Genomic DNA, 27,496 nt, shown 5'->3' with positions numbered 1-27,496 from the left:
CCAATGAGTAGCTAAGCCACACAAGCATATACAATAATAATAATGAATGGGGTTGACTGCAAACCATACATGATGGACGGATACCAAGGTGTCTCATACCACCAAGGTAGACCGTACATCACATACAATTTACAATCATGCTACATGAATGAATGATGATGTATAGTTTTATTGTTATCCACCTAACACACAACTAAGTCAGGTATAGTACTATAACAACATCTTAGGTAGCATCCCTGACATCGGTACCATAAACGGATGATATACCGGCGATGACAAACCCAAGTTGCGCTGGAAGCCTGCCGTACCGGTCTCCCCAAGAGATATACGCAAACCCCCAAGTCAAATCCCGTCCTGGCGTTCGGCCCAAAATACGGTCTGTGCCCGAACTTCCCGGGTGGGTATACCCGAATAACGGTCGGAACCCACGGATTTGACCGACACCTAACCCCCTGTCGGTAAGGGTCATAGTACTGGGTAAACATTTATCCTAGCCAGCATTCACCTATTGTATGAGTGAGGTACGCATGTGCATAGGCTAGAGGCCGAGTCCATAGATACCAAAATACGGTCGGCCGGCTATCCTCTCTCCCTCTAGCCCATACGTACGTATACAAGTACGAGATGTGAATACCGAAGGCAGTCGGTCGGTCACCATCCCATTTCCACCTAATACAATGGACAACTCTAATGCAATTTCAAGTACGGCAATCTCAAGCCCAGCACCCATCGACACTTGGATCCCGCTTCCGAAGCCTTAGATCTACATGCCATGAGTGAGTCCATATTATGGAATCCCCAGGTCCAGCACCAATCGGCACCCGAGTCCCATAACTAAATCCAATACCATTCGCACCATAGTGCAATAAAATAAATAATATCGCAAGACAAGAATGTAAAGTCCTATCAACATCTAAACATTTAGATCGTCCTATATCTTACCAATAATTATATATTATAGCACACATGCATGAATGGCATTTGCAAGACACGACACATAAACATTCCATAAATTAAGACGTTTGCTTAACTCACTCACCTTGATTCTCAGTCAATCGTCAGTACGGAGTTCTTCAAATCGACATTCGATGCCAAGTATACTGTCCCACGTACTAATACGCCCCCGAGCCGGGTCAGTCAACCTAAAGAGGGTGTACAACGTGGGGAGAGATTAGTGCCTTAGGGCTAGAAGAGTTGGGCCCCATAAGTTATCAAACAAGGTTGAAATAGGGGACCGGCACATACAGCAAGGCTATATCATGTGCCTGTCCATGTGCCTGTCCATGTGCCTGTCCCTCTCGGACTTCCCACCGGTAGATCTAGGTTCTCAGGGACTGGCACTTGCATGTGCCTGCCCATGTGTCTGTCCCTCTCAGGGACCGACAGATCTAGTTTCTCAGGGACTGGCACTTGCATGTGCCTGTCCCTCTCGGACTTCCTACTGGCAGATCTAGTTTCTCAGGGACAGGTACTTGCATGTGCCAGTCTTGCTGTTCATGCCATTCTGAGAATGGTTTTACCTTGGGGTAAAATGGGATATTCTTAGGGGTTTTTAGAGGTCTCTTTGGCCATGAAAACAACTCAATCAAGGTGCCATAGCACACCCCCAACATGGGTTTGTAAACCCAATGATTGATTGATTGGGTCTTCCTCCATTAAAATACACATGGGAAGGAAACTCATGGGTTTGGGTATTGCGGTTTGAAAGTGTCTTTAATCAATGATATTTAACAACATAGCCTCAAACCACACATCTACGGTTTTCCATGAGGGTTGGTGAAACCCATAAATGGAGGTAAATCCCCAACTTAGGGTTCATAAATGGAGAAGGGTGAATGAGTTTAAGGTAGGGTTAGGTGCTTCATAGTTAAGCATCAAGGATTTGCTATTAATGGCTCTTCTAATAAGGTAGGTGAAACATTCATGGCTTATAATTCCAAACCCTAGGTCTATAAATTAGGAAGTGAGAGAGAGAGAGAGAGAGAGAGAGAGAGAGAGAGAATGCTCACCAATGTAGGAGAGCAAGCTTGGGTTCAACCTCTCTCCTTTCTTCTTCTTCTTTCTTCTTCTTCTTTCTTCTCCTTCTTCCTTCTTCTTCTTCTTCTTTTTCTTCTTCTTCTTTCTTTCCTTCTCTCCTTTCTTCTCCACGATTTAGGTTTTCTATTGTGAGGTGAATAGTGGTTTGACCCCTATTTACCTCACTTTAGTCTTAGGTCATGTTTGGATAGTCTTTAGTCCTTAGGATCATTTGCTTAGGGGCTTATTTGGTTAGGTGAAAGCCTAAGGTCTTGGGCCATTGGATCCACTTGGGCCCATGGCCCATGGCCCAAGTTCTAGTTACAAATAGAAAGAGGCTAAGGTCTTAAGCCTAAGCCCATTGTAGTTCTTATGCTTATTAATGGTATGCGGATAGTGACTTACTCCCAGTCATCGCTAAGTGGATAAGGACGATTCAGGTGCGAGCCCCGTAAATCCCCATCATAAGGGAATTCCAAGAATATGCTTTCGTAGACGATTTTTCCCTTTGTCTTTAACGGTGAATCTTTCCTCGACAACTTCCCCCATTTCGTGGTTGACAGTCTTGTGTGATGGCTTGAGTATTATGACCCACAGTTCACGAGTGTACTCCGCTCCCGGTTCTACACAAAAGGTTCAAACCAGACCGATGGTCAGATCGGGTTTCAAACCGAGTTTTGGGCACGGATTTAACATCTCAGGTCAAAGCATCATTAAAGTGACTAGTGAAAAATCGCATCCGCTTAACAACTAGTAGTAACACATGCAAGAATTTTCAAGTGATTTATATTCTATATACACACAAAATATTTACTTACACTTGTACCATGGAATCAACATTCCTAGTAGTACATAATGTAACGGTTATATGAATATGAAGTCCAATCCTATCTCTAATCGAAAGGGTTTTAGGTGAAAACCTAAGGACAATCTTATAAGTCCGTGAAAAGATTATATCATGCATGAAAGATATTAAATAAAACAAAAAGAATCAATCAAAGTTTGACAGATACATATTTCCAACAATTTGAAATTTGAGCCATGATAGAGAAATTCTTTTTGGATGTCATTATGTTTCTTGTGTGAGCTGTTGAAGGGAGCTGCAAATGTTATTGGGTTTGGGGTTTCTATTTGAGATCCTGAGTTTCTAATTTTGATTGATAATGAGAAATATGTACAACAAATATTCAAATTGAACATCTGAATTTTTGTCTCAACTTTTTTAAGTAAACAAATAATTTTCTTATCAACTTGAATATGAATTTTATTATAGGGAAAATATCTACCCCCTCCCCTCTAAGTTTGCCTAATATCAACCCAATACCAAGTTTTGAAAAATATCTAGCCCTCCCCTACTTTATAAAGATTGTATCAACGTACCCTAACCGTTAAAAATGACTAATAACTGATGACGTGGACATGTGTAATTTATCTAAAACCCCAAATTACCCTTAAGTCAAATACCCTTTTTTTATCCTTCCAATTTTACCCTTCCAATCCCCAAATACCCTTTTTCTTCCTCTGCTTCTAGCGTTTCTTCTTCTTCTTCTCTGGTTTCTGCTTCTCTGGCAGATCCTCTTCTTCTTCGTATTATTCCGGCAACAGCGCCAGCGCCACCACCACCATATCAGCAGCCGTAGCGCCAGCACCACCATCATAGCAGTAGCAGCAGCGGCAGCACCACAACACATGCCGATCTTCATCTTCTCTCTGCTCTCTGCGGAAACTCAGATGGGATCCAAAATAGGATCGAACAACTTCCTATAGGAGGGAACAAAACCACAAAGCACACCAGGATCTGATGGACTTAAAAAAAAAATTTTAAAACTCACCTTCTGAAAAGAACTCCAAAACAGAGTACCGCATGGAGTTATATAGAGTACCAATTGATAAAAATCAGCAATGCTAATCACCTTCAAACAGAAGTCGAATGGTCTTCTAAGAGGGGTTAATTAACCCTGAAAAAATGCTAAATAGATTTGCAGTAATCGAAGATCTATAAGTTTTCCAAACAATGAAATCCCAGGTCTACTGAAATTTTAAATTGTAATCAACAGCACCTCAATCAGCTAATCACTTGCACGAAGAACAGTTTTAGTTTCCTGTGATACGTGGAGGACTATTAGGTAAGTGAGATGGTTGAGTTTGAGATATGCTTAGGCCAACAAAAATGGAATTAATTGGATCTGGAGTATCTATCACTGTAAGCCAATGCAGATCGGCGAAGGAATGTTGCAGCAGATCGTCAATGGCAGATAAAGGTTGCAGCGGATGTCTTCTTTCTCCCCCTTCTTCAATCTCTTAGCTTCTCTTCTTGCTTCCCCTTCTTCTATCTTTCGATTTAGGTTTTTTTTTTTTTTTGGGTGAAGCTCTCGATTTGGGTGTTGCAAGGGAGAAGAAAGTCTTTTGACTTTCAACTCTACATAAGGGTAATATAGTCTTTTCCGTAGCAAGGGAGAAAGCCATATGCTTTCCATAGATATTAAAAAAGGTATTTTTGCCTTTACCCAAATTTTTTTAACGCCATTACATGGATAGGGTGCGGTTGATACAATCTTTATAAAGTAGGGGAGGGGGTAGATATTTTTCAAAACTTGGATATTGGGTCGATATTAGACAAACTTAGAGGGGGAGGGGTTAGATATTTTCCCTTTATTATATGATGGAGTTTTCCTTCAGCCTAGGTGAATGGGAATCCATTCATTGAGCCAAGTTCAGATGCACGCAAGAGGTATCGAGAGGGTAATTCAAGAAACATACAAAAACCTAATAGGGCTTGTAAATCCTAGATTGGTAGCTGAATGTCACCCGGTGGTGGAGGAAACCTTTATCCTTTATTATAAGTCCTTTTTTTTTTATATATAAATTTCTGCATATTTTGACTGATACTATGGGGCCACCCATCAGAAATGGCTCATGGACCGATGGACCTCAGTCTCGCTTGATTAGTAATTTCGTATGGGAGTGGAGTCTTTAGAAGGTCCACAATACTTTTTGTTGGTCGGATAGGAGGGTTAAATCCCGTAGTTGAAGAGATTCTCTCTTCACCATGGATGAAGAAAACTCGGTCTAATCGACCCAACTTAAGGGTAAAAGTGTAAATTAACAAAAACTTTCTTCTATCTAAAATCCTCAAATTGTAATTTGTAAGTCGTAACCCTATTATTCCCCTTGTCTCTACCATTACTACCGTCGGAGCATTGCAACTCGGCGATTGCAGGTACGCACCTCCCTCCCTCCCTCTCCCTCTCTCTGTCTCTCTGTATGTTTTTATTTTTATTTTTTTTGAATCTTATCTTATTGTATAACGAAACTGAATGGGCGAAGACGTCCCTACCCTACTAGTCTACTACTACTACCTCGGTAGAGAGAGCGAGAGGATGATGAGTGAGTTAATTTTCCTGAGTTTTAATGAACTGATGATTATGAAATGTGCATAACAGGTCTAAGAAAAAAAGCTGAATGCTCGTTATCTAAGAGCGACGAAAATTCAGAGAAAAAATGAACCCAGCCGCCGGCAATTTCAGTGGCAACCTCAAGGCAAGTTCTTATTTTTGTCATTTCTCATCATATCTAATTTAATCACAACTTAAGTTTGTGCAAAAGTATACCAGTTGTTCGTAAAATTTACCGAGGTCTTAGTAATCGCTGTTGCTAATGTAGTCGTGGCATTTGATTGTAGGGTAGGGGGGGGGGGGGAGCAGGGGTGGGTTATGATTTTGATGTTCTAATTTATGGTAGAAAATGAGTATCGGTTTTGATTTTTGGGATGAGAGTCGTGGGATAGTTGGTTGATTCGTCATCGCCTCCACTTAAATTTTATGCTTTCTCTTTCTTCTTCTTCTTCTTCCCCCCTCCCCCCCTCTCCCCTTTTTTTTTGAATTTTTCTTTGGTGCATTACTCTTTCTCTTAATTGGTCGTACGAAAATATACAGAAGTGAGATGGCTTTCATTTTGAGAAATTTTAGGAGGGATCGATTTGAGTGTCATACAGGGACCTTTAACTATTCTTCTTCCTCATCATCATACAGTTATTGTACAGTGGCCAGTCAGTCCATTTTGACGTGTTGGAATCCATCGGGAAATTTACTTTCATTTGCTGGTCCATTTTGACTTGTGTTTCCATCGGGAAATTTAACTTATTTTTTACTGGTTTTTCTTGCTTTTTTATTGGCATCACGGTTCAAGGAATAAGGATTGGATCAGCCGAAACGGCAGCCAATCCTGATCCCAACCGATCCAATATGGTGATTATAGGTCAGTTTATGGCCGCTTCAGGCTGATTATTAGTATTATTATTATTATTTTTGATAGTTAAATCTATTTATTGGAAAAGGAGAATATCATTACATAACCAATTGGAAGACCCTACTTCTCTCACAAGGACAGACCCTTGGAGAGGCAGGAGAGCCCCCACTAAGAAGGAACACAAACAACCAAAACAAAGGCTTACAAAGCGGGCCCCAAAAGCGGTGATGGCGATCTCACTTGGAACTAGCAGACCAGGTGAGATGGGTATTCCATTTCTCGGCCAAGTATATGTTCCTAAAAGACCTGTTCCCCTCAGGAGAAACATTGTGGCATTGATCCTCAACATCGATACAGATGTCTCTGATTATCACCAAAGTACTGGTCAAGTTCCTAAAAATAAGGAAGTTCCTTTCCTTCTAGACATAGTACTAAAACTCGTTTCGTCTCAAAGAAAATGTGATCTCTACTCTATAATCCAGCCCAATCTAAGCAATAAAAGGGTGTAACCTAGATAGTTCTCTGAATGAGCTGGTCTTTGATGGGGAGAGTGTCCACCAAACATTTTCATGTTGTGAAGGATTGACGAGGAATGCTAGTTTGAAACCTAATGCATGGAGCCCACTTAACCTGGGGATGGGATCTCCTCAGAGTATCCTAAGCCGATCTAATAGAGAAGATACCGGATGAGTGAGCAGTCCACCTAATGCAATCAGGCTCTGATTCACGAAGCTTGGTAATTGTCAACTGGCTCCAAACATGAATCTGTTACGTGCGCGAATAATTTAAAAATAAAATAAGAAAAAAAAATAGAGAGATAATAGGAAGAGAAAGAGAGAAAATAGGAAAAAGGAGAAATAGGATAGAAAATAGAGGGGCTTTACGAATGAAGCCGGGCGTTTGGTTTGTTGGGAGGTAGCCGGCCTCTTCTCAAGATAATCTCTAAAGATAAATTAGGGATTCCAAAGTCTCCTTTCTACTTCATCATTCAAAAATAAATACACGTACAATAATTGGTTATCACAACTACCCACTTCCCACTCCTACAACTTCTCCTACAATTTCTACGTTCAACTCTTCCCGTTGCTAATAACTAATTACACATTTACTACTACTAATTAACTACTTACAACACACCACGACTTACACTAATTAACTTACATAACATAATGCATAAATAACGCTACCATTCTACCACGTAAGCAACCTCTTGCATGTAAACCTCTCAACCACCAAAGTTTAGGCACATAAAAGAATCATATCCATAGAGGAGCAAGGTCCAGGATCCCAATCACCATCCCTAAGAATTGACTGCGCCAAGGACAATCTATCCGATCTTGCATCATATCTAATCCTGTCCCCATATCTGAGTATAAGAATCCTCTCCGGATGCCAAGGGTTCAATCAAAGGTTAGTAGCTAAGCTGCCATCTCCAATGGAATGATGAACAAAAGGCTGAGCTCCTCCTTATATTTGAGAACCTTCCTCCATACCTAAGAACAATTGATTGGGGGTAGGGGGGGGGGGGGGAAGGACTGTCCAAATGAAATCTCTACTTTAAGATATCTGCATAACACCCATCTCACCCACAAGGTCTCCTTTTGGGAAGCCACCCTTCCAAATCTGTTTCAGAATACCTGCCATATTCATGTCCTTTATGTGCTTCAACCCCAATCCTCCTTCGGACTACAAATGAAATTCCAAGCAATAAAATGCATCTTCCTCTCAAGACTGGGTCTAGAACAAAGAAAATTGGAGAACTGAGACTCCAACTTCCTCTTAACACACCCAGCCAAACCAAACAACCATAACTAGTAGATATACGCTCCTTGGAGCATTAAGGATATGAGTTGAAGGCGACCAACAAAAGATAAAAACCTGGATTTCCATCCTTCCAGTCTCCTCACGAGGTCAAAAAGGGGAGCACAATCAGCCGTCTTCAACTTCTCAGAGAACTAAGGGACCCCAAGATATCTAATAGGCAATCGAGTATCTGTGAAACCGGTCATCCTCGAAAACTGCTCTTGAATTTGAGGTCTGACTCCTCCCAAAATAATAGACGATCTGGATCTGTTGATATGGAGAGCCTAGAAAGTGCTGAAAAAGTAGGAAGGGTTCCCATAACTGTCGAGACTGAAGAGAATTCAGCCTTCACAAAGATCATTAGATCATCTGCAAATATCAAATGAGACAGCAATTGGGGTTTGCACCTAGTGATGAGCTGAAAGCTCCGGTCCACAACTAACTTGTTCATCAACACTGTAAGGCTTTCCATAACTATGGTGAATACAAAAGGAGATATAGGATCCCCTTGTCTGATGCCCCTTCCACCAGTAAAGTAGCCAACAAGGTTACCGTTAACTAGAATGGAGAACATAGAAGATAGAATGCAGCTCTTCACCCACAGAATAATTTTCCTAAGAAAACCCATGCAAACCATAATTTTAAGGAGAAAGTGCCACTTAAGGGAGTCATAGGAAGGGGTGGAGTTTTTATGGGCAACCCCCCTAACAGCATCATGGCATACCAAAATGTTATCCACAATGGATCTCTCCTTAATGAGAGCAGATTGGGTATGGGAAACCAAGTGGCCAATACCTAACTTGAGTCTATTGGCAATGATTTTTGTAATGAATTTAGAAAGAAGGTTGCAAAGAGCAATATGTTTATAACCAGACAACCTAGCAGACTGGTCAGATTTGGGAATAAGACAAATGAAGGTGGAATTAACTGAACTGGGCATGAATGAAGTGGAGAAGAACTACTGGATGGCAGCAACAAGGTCCATTTTGATGATGTCCCAGGAGGACTTGAAGAAGTGGGCATTGAACCCATCCGAATCAGGAGCCTTATTGTCATTTGAAGAGAATACCACCTCCTTGATCTCCTCAGCAGTAACCTCGGCCACCAAGGAACCTCTCTGTGGCTCCTCAAGGGATGCAAAAGGTCATAGAATCAGGGAATACCACCACCTCCACCTGTGGACTTCCAAAGAGTGGAGAAATAATGTACGGCTTCAGCTTTGATCTGGGTAGGACTATCAGTTGAGGACCCAGCAAGTCTCGCCACCTCCAAAATGTTGTTAAGGTTCTGTCTACATTGCACTGCCTTATGGAAAATTCCATTGTTACCATCACCCAGATTCAACCAGTCAGTTCTGGATTTCTGCTTTAAGAAAGCTTCCTACTCTGTAGGGGCAGCCCCATACTCCCCTTTAACTTTCCTTTCCTCCCTAGCTAGCAGCTCATTAAAGGGGTCAGAGGAAAGGGCTCTTTGGATGAGGGAAAGATGGGCCTCCATAGACCTCCTCCAATCAGAAACATACCAACCATCCGTCTATTCCATTCCTTCAGGCACTTTCTTCCCATTCCTCAACCTAGATGCAAAGGCTGACAAAGGGTTCAGGCAGTCCGAAACAGGTTCTTTCCATCCCTGAAGCAACTCCTCCTTAATAACCTCTCGAAGTCCAAATATTAAAGAATTTGAAAGCCTTCGGCCCAAACTCCCCTTTCCCCCAAAATGGACAGACAGGTAGGGCGGTGATCAGATACCTCCAGGGGTGAGAAAGTCAACTTCAGTGCATCTCAAACAATCCACCCACTTCTCATTAACAAGAACCCTGTCAAGCTTGCAGCTAATTCATCTACTCCAAATCTGGCTACTGCACAAAGTCAGGAATTGACCTTTCCATTTAAGATCCAGCAGCCCCGCATAAAAAATAAGGTTGTTAAATTCATCAACTGCAACCTGATTTATGCTCTCGCCCCCACCTTTTCTCTCCGGCTTCTAACAACATTAAAATCACCAATGACTGCCCTTAGAGGATTCATATTGGTCGAAAGACCTTCCAAAAACTGCCAGTAATAGTTGTCAAGGCGTCGCCTAGGCGTCCAGGCACTTTGGTCGACTTGGGCGCCTTGGTCGCCTACTTGATGTCACCTTGATTTTTTACATTCTCCACCGCCTTGGGTCGCCTAGGCTTTGTATGGTAACGTTCTTTTTTAGTGTTTTTGGTGTTTTTTCGCTTTTTTGGAACAGAAACACACTAAAATCTGAATGGTATGTCCGGTTCATTTTTTTGCTTTTTTGAAACGAACCGGGCACTTAGCACACTTTTAGCACACATTTGCAAAACACCAAATTGGTGTTTCTCACCTGAGAGAAACACTTTTACAAATTTTCAGAGAATCATGAGCTTCACTTAAGTTAACGAGGGTAAAAGTGTAAAATGTCATCTAAACATAACAAATAGGGGGTTTTCGCCCTAAAACCTCCAAACCTCTCTTCACTGTTCTCGCTCGACCTTTGCAACCCTCCGTTGATATCTATTGCTCTCTTTGCGCTCTCCCTCTGCAACTCTCCATCGCCAAAAACCTCTAATGTTCGCTTTGCGCTCGACCTTTGCAACTCCCCGTCTTGGTTCTCTCTTTGCCCTCAACCTCTGCAACCCTCCGTGCAACTCTGCAACCTCTGAGGCCGTTTTGAAGGTCATCCGTAGCTGTAAGAGGCTACAACTCATTGACTTCTCTGATTCACCCCACTTTACTGAAGAAGTCCTGGAAGAACTGGGCAACAGTTGCCCATGTTTCTGAGGGATCAGGAGGTTGGGAACGATAGGCAGCTCTCAAGCAAGCGCCATTGCCAGAAGCGCTACCGCGCAGATCCCTGAATTTCTTTGTGACCCTGAGAACTCTGAAGAATATTATGATGATTATGGGGATTGGTTCGATTTTGATCGTAATGATTCTAGATACTGGTAATAGGCAGTTTTTGAGAATCTCTTTTATGCTCGTAAGAAACCCTCAACTCCTCATCTTAAAGAGCTCAGTGCTTCTATTTTTTGATACTGTAGGTGAAGAATTATTATTGTTTTATCTGTTGTACATATGAAATTACATGGAGGTTAATGCAACAAGGAGTGATCACCAATCAGTACCCCTAAAATTTATCAAACAAAACAAATAATTGCACACTATTATGTGGTTAGAGCATCTGGAAGTGTAGTGGGAGCCCCGATTATCTTACCACCAACATCAGGAAAATTCCCATATCCAGGCAAACTGACCACTTTTCCATTGTCTCTAAATTCTTTAGAATTCTGTTTTCATTATCTAGTTTCAGTTTTCGTGAGAAGTGACATTGGAGATTGAAAAAACCCTGTCTTTTCTCCATACTCATGAATGGATTTTGCAGTAGCTTTCCGTATTTACATCTAAATTTCCCACTCAAAAATGGAACCTTTGAGAGTTTGGTCCTTAAAAGGGGACTCGTGGGTATCTCCTCTTTTGGAATTTGATGTGGGTTATTCCTGTATTTCAAGAACAAAGAGAAAATGGGTTGTTGGTCATGCTGTACATCAGAGCAGAAGTTGCCATCACCTATTAGTTTCAAGCACTGTAGGAGATTTTTGGACCCGATCTCATCGTTGTTGGCATCCGAAATTCAATGCTTCATACGGGATTTTTTGTGACCTTCTTGTGATTGTTCCACCTTCTTCTTTACCTGACAATTTGAATGGTTGCATAAATCCTATGAAGGGAGGTTCAGATATGGAACCACCAACAACCACTGAATTTGCTTGCTTAGTTTGTCTTAATGAAATTTCTAATGAATTGCCTTATATTCTTGTGGCTCTTATCATAATGAAATTTCTAATGAATTGCCTTAAATTCTTGTGGCTCCATCATTGTTTGGGTTTGGAGAGTTTGATCTCATTAGTTACTTGACATAGCTGAGCTATTTGAGTAAATGGATTGGAAAGATTTAGAATAACCTATCATGTGTAATGATCTAATTTCATTCCAAATAGAATTCACTTAAAAATCATATGCTTTTAATTGTGATGTACTACCTAAACAATTTAAGTAGTTTTGAATTGTGATGTTTGCTTCTTTTTTTTTTTTTTTTTGCTTAAAAAACCATAGGTATAAATGCCATGGTGTAGATGGCAATTACGTAATTTTTGGTAAACAAAAGAAACAATTTTGTTAAGTGCGACCCATACAGATTTCTGTTTCTTCTAAACTTCATAAATGTTTTTTTTTCCAGGATTACCATACAGCATTTCAGGACCCAGAAACGTTCAAAAAACACAAAAACACATAAAAGTGTGCCGGACCCAAATACACTAAAAAAAACCAGAAGCATTACTATACAGAGCCCTAACCGCCGTGACAACTATAACTGCCACAAATCCCTTGCTTCAGGCTGATTCTTACCGATTCAGACCAATTCTTGGCAACTGATTCTCGTGTCGATTCCGACTCTTGAACCGCAATTGGCATTTCCCAATTTCAACTCTACACTCCCCATTCCCTGAGTAAATTTTCATTATTTGAAAAAATAATTAGGTTATTTATCTTTGATATGAGATCAAGGAATGCTCTATCGGAGGATGTAAGTTAATTGCTTTTGTGAGTGCATAATCTTTGGCAATCATTTCACTTCACCTAGGGGATGCTTTGAACTCTTGTTACCTTGGTAATCAATACAATGTGATATTGAAGAGACTTATTCTGAAAGAATACTATTTATCTTTTATCATATTATTTTTAATGATTCTAATGGCTTATGAAAGAAATATGGATTGGCCCTTTTTTATGCCACAGCTTAGTTGTGTATTTTCTGGTTATATTATGTCTTTATTGTGGTCTACGTTTCTCAAAAGAATGCTCTCACATAGAAATGTAGAACAAGTTGCATCAAGATGGTGTCATGTGAGGAATCCACCTCATGTACTGTTCAACTAACGTATCTGTGTAGTGTGGCATCTCATGTTTTGTCCATAACAGAACGTCCTCTTATATATCTGTGCATGCATGTTATGCAGAAAGCACTTGCTGGCCTGAGACGTATTAATTTGGAGGGGCTACGATGGCGAGTATTTGATGCCAAAGGCCAGGTTTGGTTTCCCTTATTCTCAATTTTAACTGTAGTCACACTTCGAGTTTCCAAGATTGGGGAGCATTGAAGTAGTCGTTATTCATTCATGATTGCAAGAATAACAATATTGAACTTAATAGTTTTCTTATAGGTCCTTGGGAGGTTGGTTTCCCTTATTCTCAATTTTAACTGTAGTCACACTTTGAGTCAGCAAGATTGGGGAGCATTGAAGTAGTTGTTATTCATTCATGATTGCAAGAATAACAATATTGAACTTAATAGTTTTCTAATAGATCCTTGGGAGGTTGGCATCTCAAATTGCTACTGTTATTCAAGGCAAGGATAAGCCGACATACACCCCCTATCGTGAGGATGGAGACATGTGCATTGTGCTTAATGCAAAAGATATCTGTGTAACAGGAAGAAAACTGACTGATAAATTCTATCGCTGGCACACTGGGCAAGTACCAATACTTTGGTTATTATTTATATGTTTGTTGATGTTAAATTTCTGTGTTTTATAGTATTTCTTTTATTTGATGTTGAACCATGTTTAGCTTATAGGTATATAGGCCACCTTAAGGAAAGGAGTCTGAAGGACCAGTTAGCTAAGGATCCAACAGAAGTTATACGCAAAGCTGTCTTGCGCATGCTTCCAAGAAACAAACTGCGTGATGTAAGTGTTGCCCTGAAATTATCTTTTTAGAAGAAAATTTGGATTATATATTATAGTCCTGTGTAGGTAGAAGCCTTTTCTTTTCTTTTTTGGGGGTGGGGTTGCAAAAAACCCTTTATATGTTTTTCTAAATTTTAGAATTCCTTGGATTTGCAAGTTTACCAGTGGATTCTGCCATTGAAATAGATAAGATTTGCATAAAAAAGAAAGGAAAAGAAATAGGAAAATGAATAGAAAGAAGTTGAACCTTTACAAAGCTGAAAATTTTAAAAAAAAAAGCACTAAAATAAAATAGGGAGAGTGTAGCCTACGCCGGCAGGTAACACCCAATGAGTGCCCCTGGAAAGGAATCATTTCGGGGGGCAGTGAGGTGAGGTCATTTCAGGAGGGGAGGGGGGAGAGAGATAGAAAAGGGAGCACTAGCATAGGCTACACTCCCGGTCAGAGAACATTTTCCCAATAAAATATTAATACAAACAAAAACTTATGGCGGGAGGGGGATACCTTTACTTTTTGTGTAAAGAGTTGCCCTAAATTCTTATTTATAGGTATTCTCAATTAAACCTCCGTACACAAACACACAATATAATTTGTATTGTTGTTGGATCTCATCCAAGTTTATGCAAATTTGATCGGATTACTGATCATGATTACCTCGTTAGTCCAGATCTTATTGGAACCAATAAAGATACTTTGAATCTGCACCTGTCGGTTTAGACAGGCCTCAAGTTATCTTCTGATCCGTTAGCCGCCCTAAATGTACTGAATTCCCTGAAAGCACTGCCAATTTTGGTGTCCAATAAGGGCCATGATCTCTAAATCTTTCTGAAGAGCTACAGAAACGTGGTTTTCTGGAAAATGTTTCACCTATTGGTATGATTTTCATGTGATGGCTCATCCAAAGGTGTCACACAGATTGAAATTTCTGTGTTCACGAGTCACTTGTGGTTCTATGCGTCTATGCAAGAAGGGATGCATTGTTGATACCCTTTATCTTTTGCCATTTATGATAAGAAAATAGATGCTGTATAGGCAACTTGTAATAAATGAAATTGTACGCCTTTTCTTTGTGGTTTTATTATGGATGATCCAATGTAAAGTTATGTTATGAAGGTGATGCATCCTGGATACCCAAACTGACTGCTTGATGTGAATGCAGGATAGAGATAGGAAACTGAGGATATTTGTCGGTGGTGAACATCCTTTTGGTGACCGCCCGATTGAACCTTATGTGATGCCTCCTCGAAAAGTGAGGGAGATGCGACCCCGTGCAAGGCGTGCTCTTATTCGAGCTCAGAAGAAGGCTGAACAGCAAAATCAACATGGTGCTACCGATCCAAGAAAACGCATAAAAAAGGAAGAAGCTAAAAATGAACAGAGTGTGTGAGTAGGTAGAAAAACGTTGTTTCTTCGCAGCAGCAGAGTTCTTTTCCCTTCAAGTTTCATGCAATCTATAACTACTATTGAGGAATTGGTTCATAATATAGGTTACTTCTTTTTTTTTTTTTGGTTTAAAGCCTGCTGAGTTTTGTGGTGGACGAAATGTATTTCATTGTAGTGATTGTGACAATTGACAGTTGCAAGTTCGTTATGAGAATAACAATTTGCTGTTTTTGAATTGTGGCCTTGGCTCAAATAGTTTTTTTGTGCTGTCTGCCTACCTGCTATGCTGTTCCTCCTTTTAGGCTTGGGACTGGCAGTACAAAATACTGGCAAAGTTGAAGGACAAACATTTGATGTGGTATAGGCATTTGTAGTAGATAGATACCTTTGAGCACATCGGCATAGTTGGAAAACTTCCGACTCAATTCGCCTTTCTCAAAACCTATGGACTCAGACGAACAAACATTGTTGGGACCAAGGTAAGTTTCTTCGATAACATGCTGTAGTATTCTGAGTATAAAACAGACCTTGTTTCTGACAAACCCTGATGTGGGATGAGTATCACAAGCCCTTGCTGATTACAAAAATCTTCCTCTTCCTCCCTTCTGGGGAACTACTATCTGCTTTCATTCCTAATATCTCCAGGATCTATGACCTAGTTTCTTGGCTTCCCTGGTTTCTGGTCTTTCCTCTCTAGAACCGTAACGAAGCTCCTCATCCAATAAGGTGTATCGTTGCCTTCGGTTTTTTACTTAAAACTGTTGCTTCCAGTTGGCACTCCACTGCAATGCACTACAGATGAAGCTTAGGGTTTTACTGTTACGGCCAAATATATTGTACTAATGAGATGCTTGCCTGGTCCTCTCATCACATGGTCTAATCCGTATACTGCCATGTGGCAAATAGTGAAACGTTATACTTCACTAGGCATAGTGACAGGGAAGAAATATATATAATAGGGAGAGTTTGTCCCCCCCTGTCTCTCTCTGTGCCTGTGGGACATAGCTGTTTAAGGTTGCAGTAGAACAAAACATAACCGACTGGTTCATAACAAAAAGGAAGTTCTTCCTTCCAAGTATGTTCATTAGGGGCGTTCTGGTTATTCATTAAAATCTTGAAGATTTCAAAGGAGCAATGGCCATTCAATTAACATTTTTCTGTCTTTTCTTCTTTGCCTCAGAAGATCAAATATTTGGTTTGATAGATCAGAAAAAAAGAGAACAGTAGAACTGAATCTGAAAGTCACTGATATTGGAAACTCCCTATAATTAACTCAGAAAATATAGCCAAATACAACACACTACATTTTAGTGTTTGTTTGTCTTTCAAACTCTCTTTTCCCCAACTTAAAGCTAAAATGTACAAAGCATAAGTAAATTTAAAATAATTATGCAGTGTAGCCCAATCAGATAAATATTACAGGACTTTTTCAGTTTCACAAGAACAAATATGTATATCATCTATAGATTTAGATTGCAGAGTTAAACATTGTAGCTCAAATTTGATGCAATAACATCAAAACAACCAGGAATTTGGAGTGTTGATTTGATTGTTTATGAAATCAATCAAGCCCACGTACAGCAGTTAAAATAGCTCAACATCTTCTTTTTTTTCCTCTGCACATTAATGAATGCAAAGGTTAGAGAATACAGACTAATTGGTAGCTCTACCTTAATAATATATAAACACAAACACAATTAGAAGAAATGATATTAAATTTGAAGAAAATGAGGTCTTACCACAACTGGATCATCTTGATGATGGTGATGATGATGATGATGATGATGATGATGATGTTGATGACGACGATGATGATCATGATGATCATGGTCATGATCATGATTATAACGCGCAATCAGCTCTTGTTCATTTCCAAGGCTAAATCCACGGTCTTTGTTCAGCTTTCTATTAGCACGAGCTTGATTAAAAACCACAGAGTAATTGGTAATGGTGCTCTTTTCATCCCACCCTCCAAATTGAGGAACAGACCTCCAACCAATTGTCTGAAATTAGTATCATCAAGTAATTAGAATTGACTTTTACTATGTTGGAAAAAATAGCGAAAACTTTACCAAAAAACAAAAATTCCTCTAGGCTTAGAAGTAGTAGATTCAGATAATTAGAGAGACATGTTTAGTCACCTTGTGTCCTAATATATATTACTGGTTCATATCCCCTTGCCCAATGCAGATTTATAATTCGAGCTTGAATAATCAAACAATTCTTGTAAAATAGCAGAAGATATTTGGATTAAACAAGTGATCATAGCATCTAAAACAAAGATCTGAATTACAATTTTAGCAATTTATAACTAAGATCTGAACTACATTCCTCAAACTCTTGAGGAATGTACAGCTTCAAATTCCCAAGCACATAGAGGCTCATATCCCAAATGATGAGTTTCTGCAATCAGAGAATAGGGTGACACTGTAGAAAAACAATGCCAAATGATTTTCTTTTATGTAGTTTCCAAACAGATCCTTATGGAAGGGGTGGGATGGAAAAAAATGGAAATCAAAGCAAAAAAGAAACAAATAAAAGGTCTAAATTGATTAAAAAAAATTAGTGATAAATGGAATAATACAAAAGAATCCTATTGGGCTCTGCATCAAAAGAAAAAAATGGGGCAAGAACAGTGCTATTAGAGAAACTCATTAAGGTTATCTCTGCAAGAAAACATTTGAAACCTGTTAAAAGAAAACAAAAGGGATAGAAAAGAAGGCATCGACAGAATCCATTCAGAAATCTTAATAATAAAGATTTTATATTAATTAATTTATTTATTTTTTCTCTTTTTTCCCCTTTTAGTTCCTTTTTCTTACCTCTTTGCGGTTTTCCATGGCTAGAATTGGCTTGAGAGGAGGGGGGGCACTGAAAACAACCCCAATATCTGTTCTAATGATCTCAAATTTATAGTATTCTATTGTTGGGGGAGATAAAGAGATTTTGCCAACGTGGCAGCCGTGTTATAGAAAAATAACTGTCTAACTAACTCTCAAACTAACCATACACTTTTTTGTTTTTTTTTAAAATAAAGATCAAAACTAACCATACACGCTTTCCTATTTTAAGCTATTCAAAATTGAAAAAGGGTTTTATTTGTTGGAAGTGGGAGCTTTTTATATATAGGCAAAAGGTTACATGTACGGCTGTGTAAGGTGCACGACCGTGCTTACAATCGTTGGATGGGGATGAGGAACCGTGTATTGTATACGATCATTTCATCCAACGGTTAAAAGCATAACCGTGCACATGCACGGCCATGTATGAAAACTCTCTCCTTATATATATCTTACTTTTTTAAGGGGGATAGGGAGGGGGAAGGTACCAGCCAGGAGACAAACTCGAGACCTCCTGGTGAGCATGGGCATGAAGTGTACCACAATACTCAAATTTCAAAAAAGAAGTGCGAGCCGGAGGATTCAGATCCTCTCCCGCATCCGACAGTTGGGCTGGCATGATGCTAGATTTAACCTTTAAGGCTAAAGCGAGGGGACCATCTTGATCCTCTATTAAGAAGAATATAAAAGGAAGAACCAACCGAAGAAACTTAAGAATTGGATTGAATCAAAGTGAAAAATAGACTGAAAAGCGAGGCATGTAAAAGCTCAAGAAAGACAAGTAGATGCACAAGAGTTGAAGCCATAAAGATGCTAGTGTGCACTTAGTCGAGGATAGATTATCATTTTGCATATTGTTAATTGCACATCACTTGCATGCATTTCATAGACTAGATGGACCTTAGGTGATAACCAACGAATCATTATCCTCTACGGTTTGCTGATCGGTGCGGTTCTCTAGTTCCTCTCAAAGAGGGGGATGGGACCCACTTGGGGCAGTTGACCAATACTCTACCTAGGTGGGGTCCACTCCCCTCTTGTGAGAGGAACTAGGACACCGTACCGATCAGCAAACCGTAGTGATACATCCAAGATTCATCGGACCAATCAGCGGTCGCCACGTGTCACAGGACGACCCGCACCAGAACCAAGGAGAACGAACCGGAGGTCCCACCTGGGCGCGGCCTGCACCCAGGCGCGGCTTGCATCCAGGCGCGGCCTCACCCAGGCGCGGCATCGTGGACGTGGACGTGATGTACACGGACACCGGGACCACTCGTCTATGACCCAATTGTGTCACTGCAGACTCATGTCACCACCAGGACTCTAGGCCACCGCTTAGAAGTCACGTCACCCAGACGGATTCAAGCACCAATAACGTTATCACCACACACGGGTATCTATCCAACAAGGATCTTGATACCACCAGGACACTCCCTCCCGCGGGGAGATGGCCAATCAGGATAGAGCCCCGTTACCCAGGACCTCTATCCACTCAACGGCACAATCGCCATCAAACTGGGACTCTCCACACCGCCATACACTACTATAAAAAGCAAGGTATACAACCCCATAGAGGGACATCTAAACTCATATTGGATAATCACTATTCATCTATTTGCTCAGGAGATCTAACTTTGGCATCGGAGAGCCCCAGGCCAGAACCACACCGATTCTCTCTGTTAACCCCTTGATCCACTTGCAGGTGACGATACTCGTAAGACCGTTCAATGATTTCTTGACGCAGAAAAAATAATTTATAACGAAACAACCTACTAAAATGATCCAAACATAGTAGGAACAGGTTGGTAAAGAGATCCCCAAAGTCAGACCGACAGAAACAGACCAAAGTTTCTGATGGTTGTACTTGATGGTCGATCGTGAGAACAGACACATTCAACCATCCGAGTCAGTAACTTGACGGTCAAAACCGTCAGACTGTGACGATCAACCATCACTTGTCAGTCGACCAGACATCGACAAACAGATCTAAATACACCAATCTGTAGGCAGACCGTCAAAGCTTAAAATAGAGCCCTTCCATATCCGTTCATGCCCACTTTTTCCTCAACTTTTGGGCAATAGTGAGTCTATAAAGACAGACTTTACACAGCTTTTTGGCCATCAATTACCATTCAACAAAGAATACTTTTGATGAGTAATCAAATCAATTCCAAGTACTTTTTGTGTTGGAGTTCGTGCTTTCAATTCAAGCTCTTCTTCAAATGAATTCAAGCATTTAGGTCTCCACATCCTTTCCAACTTACTACATTAAGAGGAGTGTACAAAAGAGCTCAAATCATATCATTTGCACTCACACTCCTTGTTCCATTATTGCAATTGTTTTTTGCTCGTGAGTTGTGTAAACGTACGGCATTAGTCTAAATTGCACTTAGATTTGTGCTAGGATCTTCTTATACTTAAAAATTTGGATCTCTTATCCTTAAAAGAGTGTAAAGAACTCTCTTATACGTAAAAATAAAATTGTAAAGGTGATATTTCTTCACATATTGTTTTGAAAGGAAAATACTAGTAAAATTCTCTCAAGTGTTGAAAGGAGTGGACGTAGACTTTTGGAGTCGAACCACTACAAATCTTGAGCATCCTTTACTTGTGTATTTATTTGTGAATTGTCTAGTTTATAATTCCGCTTCATACAACGAAATTCATCTACCTAATTAACTAATCGAAAAAGAGGCAAATTTCGTTAGTAATAATCTATTCACCCCCCTCTATGTAATTTCACATATGAGCCACACGGATCTTCTTCGATCTCCAGATACCTGTTAGGTTTCTCCATAGGAGAGTCCACACCACAAATCCAAGAGAGACGATTGATTCCCATAGATAATACAACACTAGCAGAGAGATGGAGTGAGAACCAAGACTGAGAGAATTTTTTACTAGGGTTTTAGTGATGTTGATATACATGTATATATAGGGCCTCCTTTCCTATTCCTACCATAAATAGGAATTGGAGGGACCACCTTAGTGGCTGCCCCTCATACTCAAACTTTAGCGGGTCCAAGGAACCACATGGTTGCCCCTAGGTGGGCGCTCAAACCGGGTTAGGCCTGGTTCTATTACATCTCCCACTCGCCCGCACAAGGTTTTAGAATTATCTCTCACACGTGTATCTCTTCATACAAGAAATGTGGTATGCGATCTAACAAGATTGAACAAGGTAGGAGTGCAATATCATGCTTCCATCCAACCAAAATAGCACATCATATACAAACAATCTCAAAATACCCCCAATGATCCAACTACACCAGATTCAGTACTCTCGATCTTTCATGATGAGCAGTGCTAACCCCCAAATAGGTAATATACTCATGACTATATCAAAGACGAATATGACAAGTCGCCCGAGCAGTTAGTCACCGAACAAAGGTGTATTATCGAATGGTTTTCCCTGAGCCCCTACATATCAATCCGATTATTCTCAACCGCTTTCATAGTCAAGTTCCGTCAGACCGCATCATCTATGATCCTAAGGAGTATGCTAATGTAGTTCCAGTAGATGCTTTTTCCCGTACATAAGAAGCACTTACTGTTGCGTTCATATTTCATGCAGTCGAGGTGATCCAATGGTTAATGTCTACCAACAAAACTTGACTACACACCGAACACTTGTTGTATGGTGTATATGCATGAATGGGGTGTTCCTCAATAAGGTTTAACATCGCGATAGGGTGAACATGCAAGTATGTGAGTGATTGGATAATGATCGAATGGAATCCGGGGCCCCGGTAGTATAAGTTTAATATTATTATTTGAAAAAAGTTTCAAAATTTTTGGTTGATCATTGGTCCCAACACTCACAGTTTATTATATAGTGCACTTGTAATTTTGGTGGATCGTTTGATTTCATACTTGTGAAGGTTCCTTATGGATGTTTGTAGTGTGAGGAGAAAGTGTAATGAAATTATCTACCACAAGGGGTTTTTAGGTTACACCTTTTGTAGATATGTCCTTTTGTGCAATTAAGGATAACTTACAGACTACCCTTTAAGTCATATCACATGGCACAATCTTGACCATTAGATTGTAATCTCCTTATTTAGGCTTTTATATTTAAGAGAAGCTTGGCTCAAACCCTAAAATTGCACTACAATTTTTGTCAACACAATATTCTCTTTGAGAAGAGAAAGAGGCCTTGAGAGAGAAGAGAGTCTTCTCCTTCCTCAAGCTTGGATTTTTGCCATTGGAGTTGGAGCAGTCATTCGGTGATCGCATCATTGTGTTGCATTCCTTTGGAGGAATGTGCCTCTAGTGTGTTCTAGGTAACCTATTAATCCTAGTGTTGATACATTATCACATGTGTTCACTGAGATCCTGTTACCATAATTTTTGTTACATGTCTAGTATCGTACCACTTCCCTTGCCGCCAACAATTGACTAAACCGGGCAGGGCACTCGATGAAAGGGGGCACACTAAGCAAGTATGAGAAATTGGCCTCGCTCTGTTTTCAACAAATCAAGGACCACTACGGGAGGTCAAACCAAGGACCTAGGGAATGGGATTTTACTCTTTCTTTCTTGACCGTAGAACTTAAGGACCCCAGGCTCCCTCAACCAGCCAAAAAGTTACCAGTATATATTGGGATTGAGAAACATACAACAACCCTAAACTCTAGGACATAAGAGCATAGACCACTACTCTTTCACTAAACTAAAATGTGTAGGACCCAACTTTGAATCTAGAGCTTTGTGGGGATCGTTGCATACGTTGCATGAGTTTTTTTCAAAAGATTCATGAACGAGGTGTATTCATTTGCTAAATTGATTCACGCACTGCATTAATGTATCCTAATATGTTTATTTTATATTTATTTAAAATCTCAATGATTTGATTTTTCACTTTGTTGGTAGAAAATCTCGGTGTTCCTGATTCTTACTTCTATTTCTAGAGCTTTTTATGGAACAAGTTCCCCTCTAGTGCACTTTCCTCGCTAGACCATTGAACACGTCGTAATGGTTAAGATTTTTCAATAAATGTTAAGGATTCTATCATATCTTAAAAGACATATTGGATTTTTAAAGAGTATTGGCTGTTTATAAAAGAAAAGTGATCGATGAGATTGATATGTCTCCATCCGTATAAAACACGTGTCATACCAACTATTAAAACTCTTGGTTCTACGTATCTAATTAATGCCTCTCTAGTTTGTTTATTTTGATTCTTTTTCGTATAGAATTTTTTGGGAATGCCACCCTCCAATCTCAATTGTGATTTTCTTTGCTGTGTCATTAAACATACTATAACAGTTCATATCATGCCATAAACGGAAAGGGTTGATGCACTCAATATAAGGAGTTGTCTTTCTCAAACTGGATTCATAGAGGAAATTCAACCTTCTTCAACTCTGGATATTAGTTTTCTCATCTTGAACTATCTCATGTGTTTCTCTATATGTTGGTTAAGTCTGGAATTGAGCACTATGTAGATCCAAGTTTTATGAGGTAAATATTGTTAAATTCAACACATAGATATCCATTCACCTAATGTTTCTACATTTTGATTTCCTTACTGAGTTTCAGTTTGTTTTGGGTAAACCAGGAGTGGTAAACGTAGTAGTACAAGGTGGACCATAAGTTCTAAATCCTAGAGCTATATCATTTTCACCTTGCATGCACTGATGAAGGTTCAGGGGAAGCAATAGTCCTTGAGAAGAATTCAGGGATGCCAATATGCGATCACATGCCCCCTAAATGAGTCAAAGAAATTTTAGAAATGGTGGTACCTACTATGAGGAGAGAGCAAAACAAAATTTTGTACCCAATATCCAATGACCCTAATTATAGAATTACTACTTGGGTTTTGCATCTTATAGACCATTGGATAATATCAAGTTATGGTCAAGAACGAGCAACACAATTCACCACATCAAATGGTGAACACCAGGGATACATATATATTGCTCAACTTCTTTCACAAGGTATGCTTAATCCCATGTTAACTTAGGATAAGTTGATTCAATTGGGTTTTTGATACAATGCATGATTATATTTTCATCTTTTTTTTTTTTTTTTTTGGGTTCTTCTATTCTTTACTTTTAGGTAAGAGAACATGAATAACCATTACTAGCAAAGTAGTGATGATGCTACACATTATTTTCTCTTTGTGTGTGTGTTATTTCCAGCTGTATTAATGGGGGTTATGGATTATTAAATTTACTGTTATTGTTGGTTATTGGCAGATCCATATGTTGTGTGATTATGGAAGAATACTAGAGGAGATGAAGCATATGGCAATTGAGAGGACAACATTTGTTGCATCTCTTAGAAGGTAGGCTCATATTATAATTGTTTTTTTTTTTTTTCATTTTATTTTGATTTTAGGGTTAAAACTGGTTTTGAAAGTATATTATTTGCACAATTATTCTTATTCCTGCATCTCATACATAGCATTTATGTTTTATTTACAATTGTATTCAATGAGCTATTCTGAAAAGAATACAAGAGGCTAAGTTGGATTGTTTTGTTGACCAATTGGGTATTATCTCTATTGTTAGATTTCATTAGTGTCCTTTTGTGAAATGGGGGGTTGTGGGGATTTTTGTTGGTATTTAATTTTAAATGATCAATGTTATTTTGCTAATGGCCTAAGAATTAGGCATATAATTATTTTCGCTCCTTTTTTTGTTTTTGTTTTGGGGTTATAAGCCCTAAATGATTGCTAATTGGCTTTCTAATATTCAAAACATGGATAAAAATCCTCTCCAATTCTTAGATCTAGCAGTGCGGTGGAGTGCTACCTTTAGAAAGTGACACGTGGACAAAAGAGATCGTGTGGCTCTTATTTGTTTGCCCCAAATCAGTGAAACAAACCCATTTGAGATCCGGATCGAGCAATAACCCGCCCAGCTGCAGGGATACAAAATCTCCAAATCGAGCAAATTTTTAAAGTTCACTGTTCTTCACATTCTCTCTCTTTCTCTCTCTGCAACTCTAATGGCCCCCGGAAATAGAACAAGTATACTTTTTTTTTTCTTCTTTCATTTCATCCTCCTATTTTCATGTGGTTGGCTAGATTGTTTGATGAAGTGATTATAGAAATATTTTTGGGTCTTCAATCTTCATTCTTTTTCCACATTTAATTTTCCTTTTCTATTATCTTGATTCTGGGAACTGCTTGTTCTATTTTCGGGGGCCATTAGAGTTGCAGAGAGAGATCAAGATAATAGAAAAGGAAAATTAAGTGCGGAAAAAGAATGAAGATTGAAGACCCAAAAATCTTTCTATAATCACTTCATCAAACAATCTAGCCAACCACATGAAAATAGGAGGATGAAATGAAAGAAGAAAAAAAAAAGTATACTTGTTTCTGTTTTGGGTTTTGGATGTTGAGATAGATAACACCACAGTAATCGGCATTCTTTTGTTGTTTTGGATTTTTAAGATTTTGCTGCATTGGAGCTTGTCTATATATCTTGGTTCATGACTCAAGAACCAAGAATCAAAATTTTGTTGCGTTTGTTTTTTTTGTTTTTTGTTTTTATTTTTTGATGCGTGTTTACTTTTACAGACGGAGATGATTTACTACATGGACTGGGAGAATGGAATGAAAGTGCAAGAAGATCCAAGGAAGACAGCAAGGCCTTGTGGTGGTTTAGATTTCTATTTTGAAGAGGAGAGCTCCTTTTCTAATGGGTATGAATGTGACAGCGAGGGTTCCTCTTCTACCTCCACACGTACCTTCTTCTTCAAGGGACGATTACTGCTACGAAGGTGATCTTGTTCTCATTGTTGCCGACTGCAAGAGATGTTTTATGTACTTTATGCTTCCCAAACAGGTCCAAGATTGCGTCAAATGCAACGGTCTTGTAACGGAAGAGGATAAGGATAAAGCCAATTCAAATTCAAATTCGAATTTACAGTTGATCAAGTCAGCGTATATCACAAACAGTCCTAGATTGTTGAGAGCTCCTCCAACCTCTAGCTCCAGCCGTTGGATCACCATTTGATGATGCTACATTATATCGTAGCACGGTAGGGGCGCTGTAATATCTGACTCTGACAAGACCTGACATTGCCTTTGCTGTCAACAAGGTATGTCAGCTCATGCACAGTCTCACCGTTGATCACTGAGCAGCAGTAAAGAGGATTCTCCGGTATCTAAGAGACACCGTCGATCTAGGAATTCAAATTCGGCAGTCTGACACACAAAAGCTGACTGCGTTTAGTGATGCTGACTAGGCTGGCAGCCAACATGACCGACGATCAACCAGTGGTTATTGTGTTTATCTTGGTTAGAATTTAATTTCATGGAGTTCAAAAAAGCAACAAACAGTGGCACGCTCATCCACTGAGTCAGAATACAAGGGTGTAGCAAATGCTGCGGCAGAACTGCTTTGGCTGCGCCAGCTCCTACATGATCTGGGAATATCACCTTCACCACCTGTGTTGTACTGTGACAACATCGGGGCAACATACCTGGCAGCCAATCCACTATTTCATGCTAGAACGAAGCATATTGAAATAGATTACCACTTTGTCCGTGAACAAGTGGCTGCAAATCAGCTATGCATTCGGTTCCTTCCCAGTCAGGATCAAGTTGTAGACATTCTCACAAAAGGTCTGCCTGGCCCACATTTTCGAATTTTGAGAGACAAGCTCACCATCGCGATTCGACCGTTTCGCTTGAGAGGGAGTGTAACGGAAGAGGATAAGGATAAAGCCAATTCAAATTCAAATTCAAATTCGAATTTACAGTTGATCAAGTCAGCGTATATCACAAACAGTCCTAGATCGTTGAGAGCTCCTCCAACTAAGGAGATAAGAGTTTGAAACAAACTCAAACTTGTTTGAATTGTAAAAACCGTTGTACATTCAAATTACAGTTACAATATATTTTATAAATACAAGACCCTACTGACAAATCGTCATAGGGAAGAATTCCAACAAATTCAAACTTCCTAACTGGTCTCATCCTTCACTTCGATCAATCGATCGATAGAAAAATGACTCCCATGATACTTGATTCCCTTATTTCTATCTCTGTTTTTTTTTTTTTTTTTCTTCTTTCATTTCATCCTCCTATTTTTATGTCCCTCTCTATTATCGTGATTCTGGGAACTGCTTGTTCTATTTCCGGGCATCATTAGAGTTGCAGAAAGCTCTCGAGAGAGGGAATGTGAAGAACATTGAACTTTGAAAATATGCTCGACTTGGGGATTTCGTATCCTTGCCACTGGGCGGGTTATTGCTCAATCCAGATCTCAAACGGGTTTGTTTCATTGATCTGGAGCAAACAAAATAAGAGTCGCACGATTGCTTTTGTCCATGTGTCACTTTCTAAAGGTAGCACTGCACCACAATGCTAGATCTAAGAATTGGAGAGGGTTTTTATCCTCAAAACATGGGATGTGTCCAGAGAAAGTAATTGTTTTTTTTTCCCTCTAAAGTACCACCAAAGAGGCCTTATTCAGTCATGTCTTGTTCCCTC

At 39.6% G+C, this 27,496-nt stretch overlaps 3 protein-coding genes across 5 annotated transcripts in view; 2 read left to right on the top strand and 1 right to left on the bottom strand.

Moving 5' to 3' along the window:
- The first annotated feature begins 5,190 nt into the window (after nucleotides 1-5,190).
- On the top strand, nucleotides 5,191-15,437 carry LOC122670050 (50S ribosomal protein L13). Of its 3 annotated transcripts, XM_043867000.1 has the most exons (6): nucleotides 5,191-5,236; nucleotides 5,460-5,556; nucleotides 13,094-13,168; nucleotides 13,443-13,606; nucleotides 13,711-13,822; nucleotides 14,982-15,437. In XM_043867000.1, the coding sequence occupies exons 2-6, from the start codon at nucleotides 5,518-5,520 to the stop codon at nucleotides 15,207-15,209; spliced, it is 618 nt and encodes a 205-aa protein (XP_043722935.1). In that variant the 5' UTR covers nucleotides 5,191-5,236; nucleotides 5,460-5,517; the 3' UTR covers nucleotides 15,210-15,437. The 3 variants fall into 3 exon arrangements, with proteins under 3 accessions (XP_043722935.1, XP_043722932.1, XP_043722933.1); XM_043866997.1 differs by lacking the exon at nucleotides 5,191-5,236 and having other exon boundaries at nucleotides 5,432-5,556; nucleotides 13,094-13,165; nucleotides 13,440-13,606; XM_043866998.1 differs by lacking the exon at nucleotides 5,191-5,236 and having other exon boundaries at nucleotides 5,434-5,556.
- A 1,333-nt stretch (nucleotides 15,438-16,770) lies between these two features.
- On the bottom strand, nucleotides 16,771-18,059 carry LOC122668317 (protein catecholamines up). Its single transcript, XM_043864903.1, has 3 exons — nucleotides 18,028-18,059; nucleotides 16,945-17,208; nucleotides 16,771-16,821 (listed from the first exon to the last, which is right to left on the bottom strand). The coding sequence occupies exons 1-3, from the start codon at nucleotides 18,043-18,045 to the stop codon at nucleotides 16,771-16,773; spliced, it is 333 nt and encodes a 110-aa protein (XP_043720838.1). The 5' UTR covers nucleotides 18,046-18,059.
- A 4,611-nt stretch (nucleotides 18,060-22,670) lies between these two features.
- The window catches only part of LOC122669464 (splicing factor 3B subunit 6-like protein), an 18,014-nt gene continuing 13,188 nt past the window's right edge, over nucleotides 22,671-27,496 (top strand). Inside the window, exon 1 of the mRNA XM_043866231.1 lies at nucleotides 22,671-22,681. The gene's annotated coding sequence lies outside the window, so the exon portion shown is untranslated. The remainder of the gene's footprint in view (nucleotides 22,682-27,496) is intronic.

This window comes from Telopea speciosissima, chromosome 7 (assembly GCF_018873765.1).
Source record: "Telopea speciosissima isolate NSW1024214 ecotype Mountain lineage chromosome 7, Tspe_v1, whole genome shotgun sequence".
In the NCBI taxonomy this organism is placed as follows: Eukaryota; Viridiplantae; Streptophyta; class Magnoliopsida; order Proteales; family Proteaceae; genus Telopea; species Telopea speciosissima.
The sequence above is the reverse complement of the archived record's forward strand: the minus strand, read 5'-3'. Positions and strand labels throughout refer to the sequence as shown.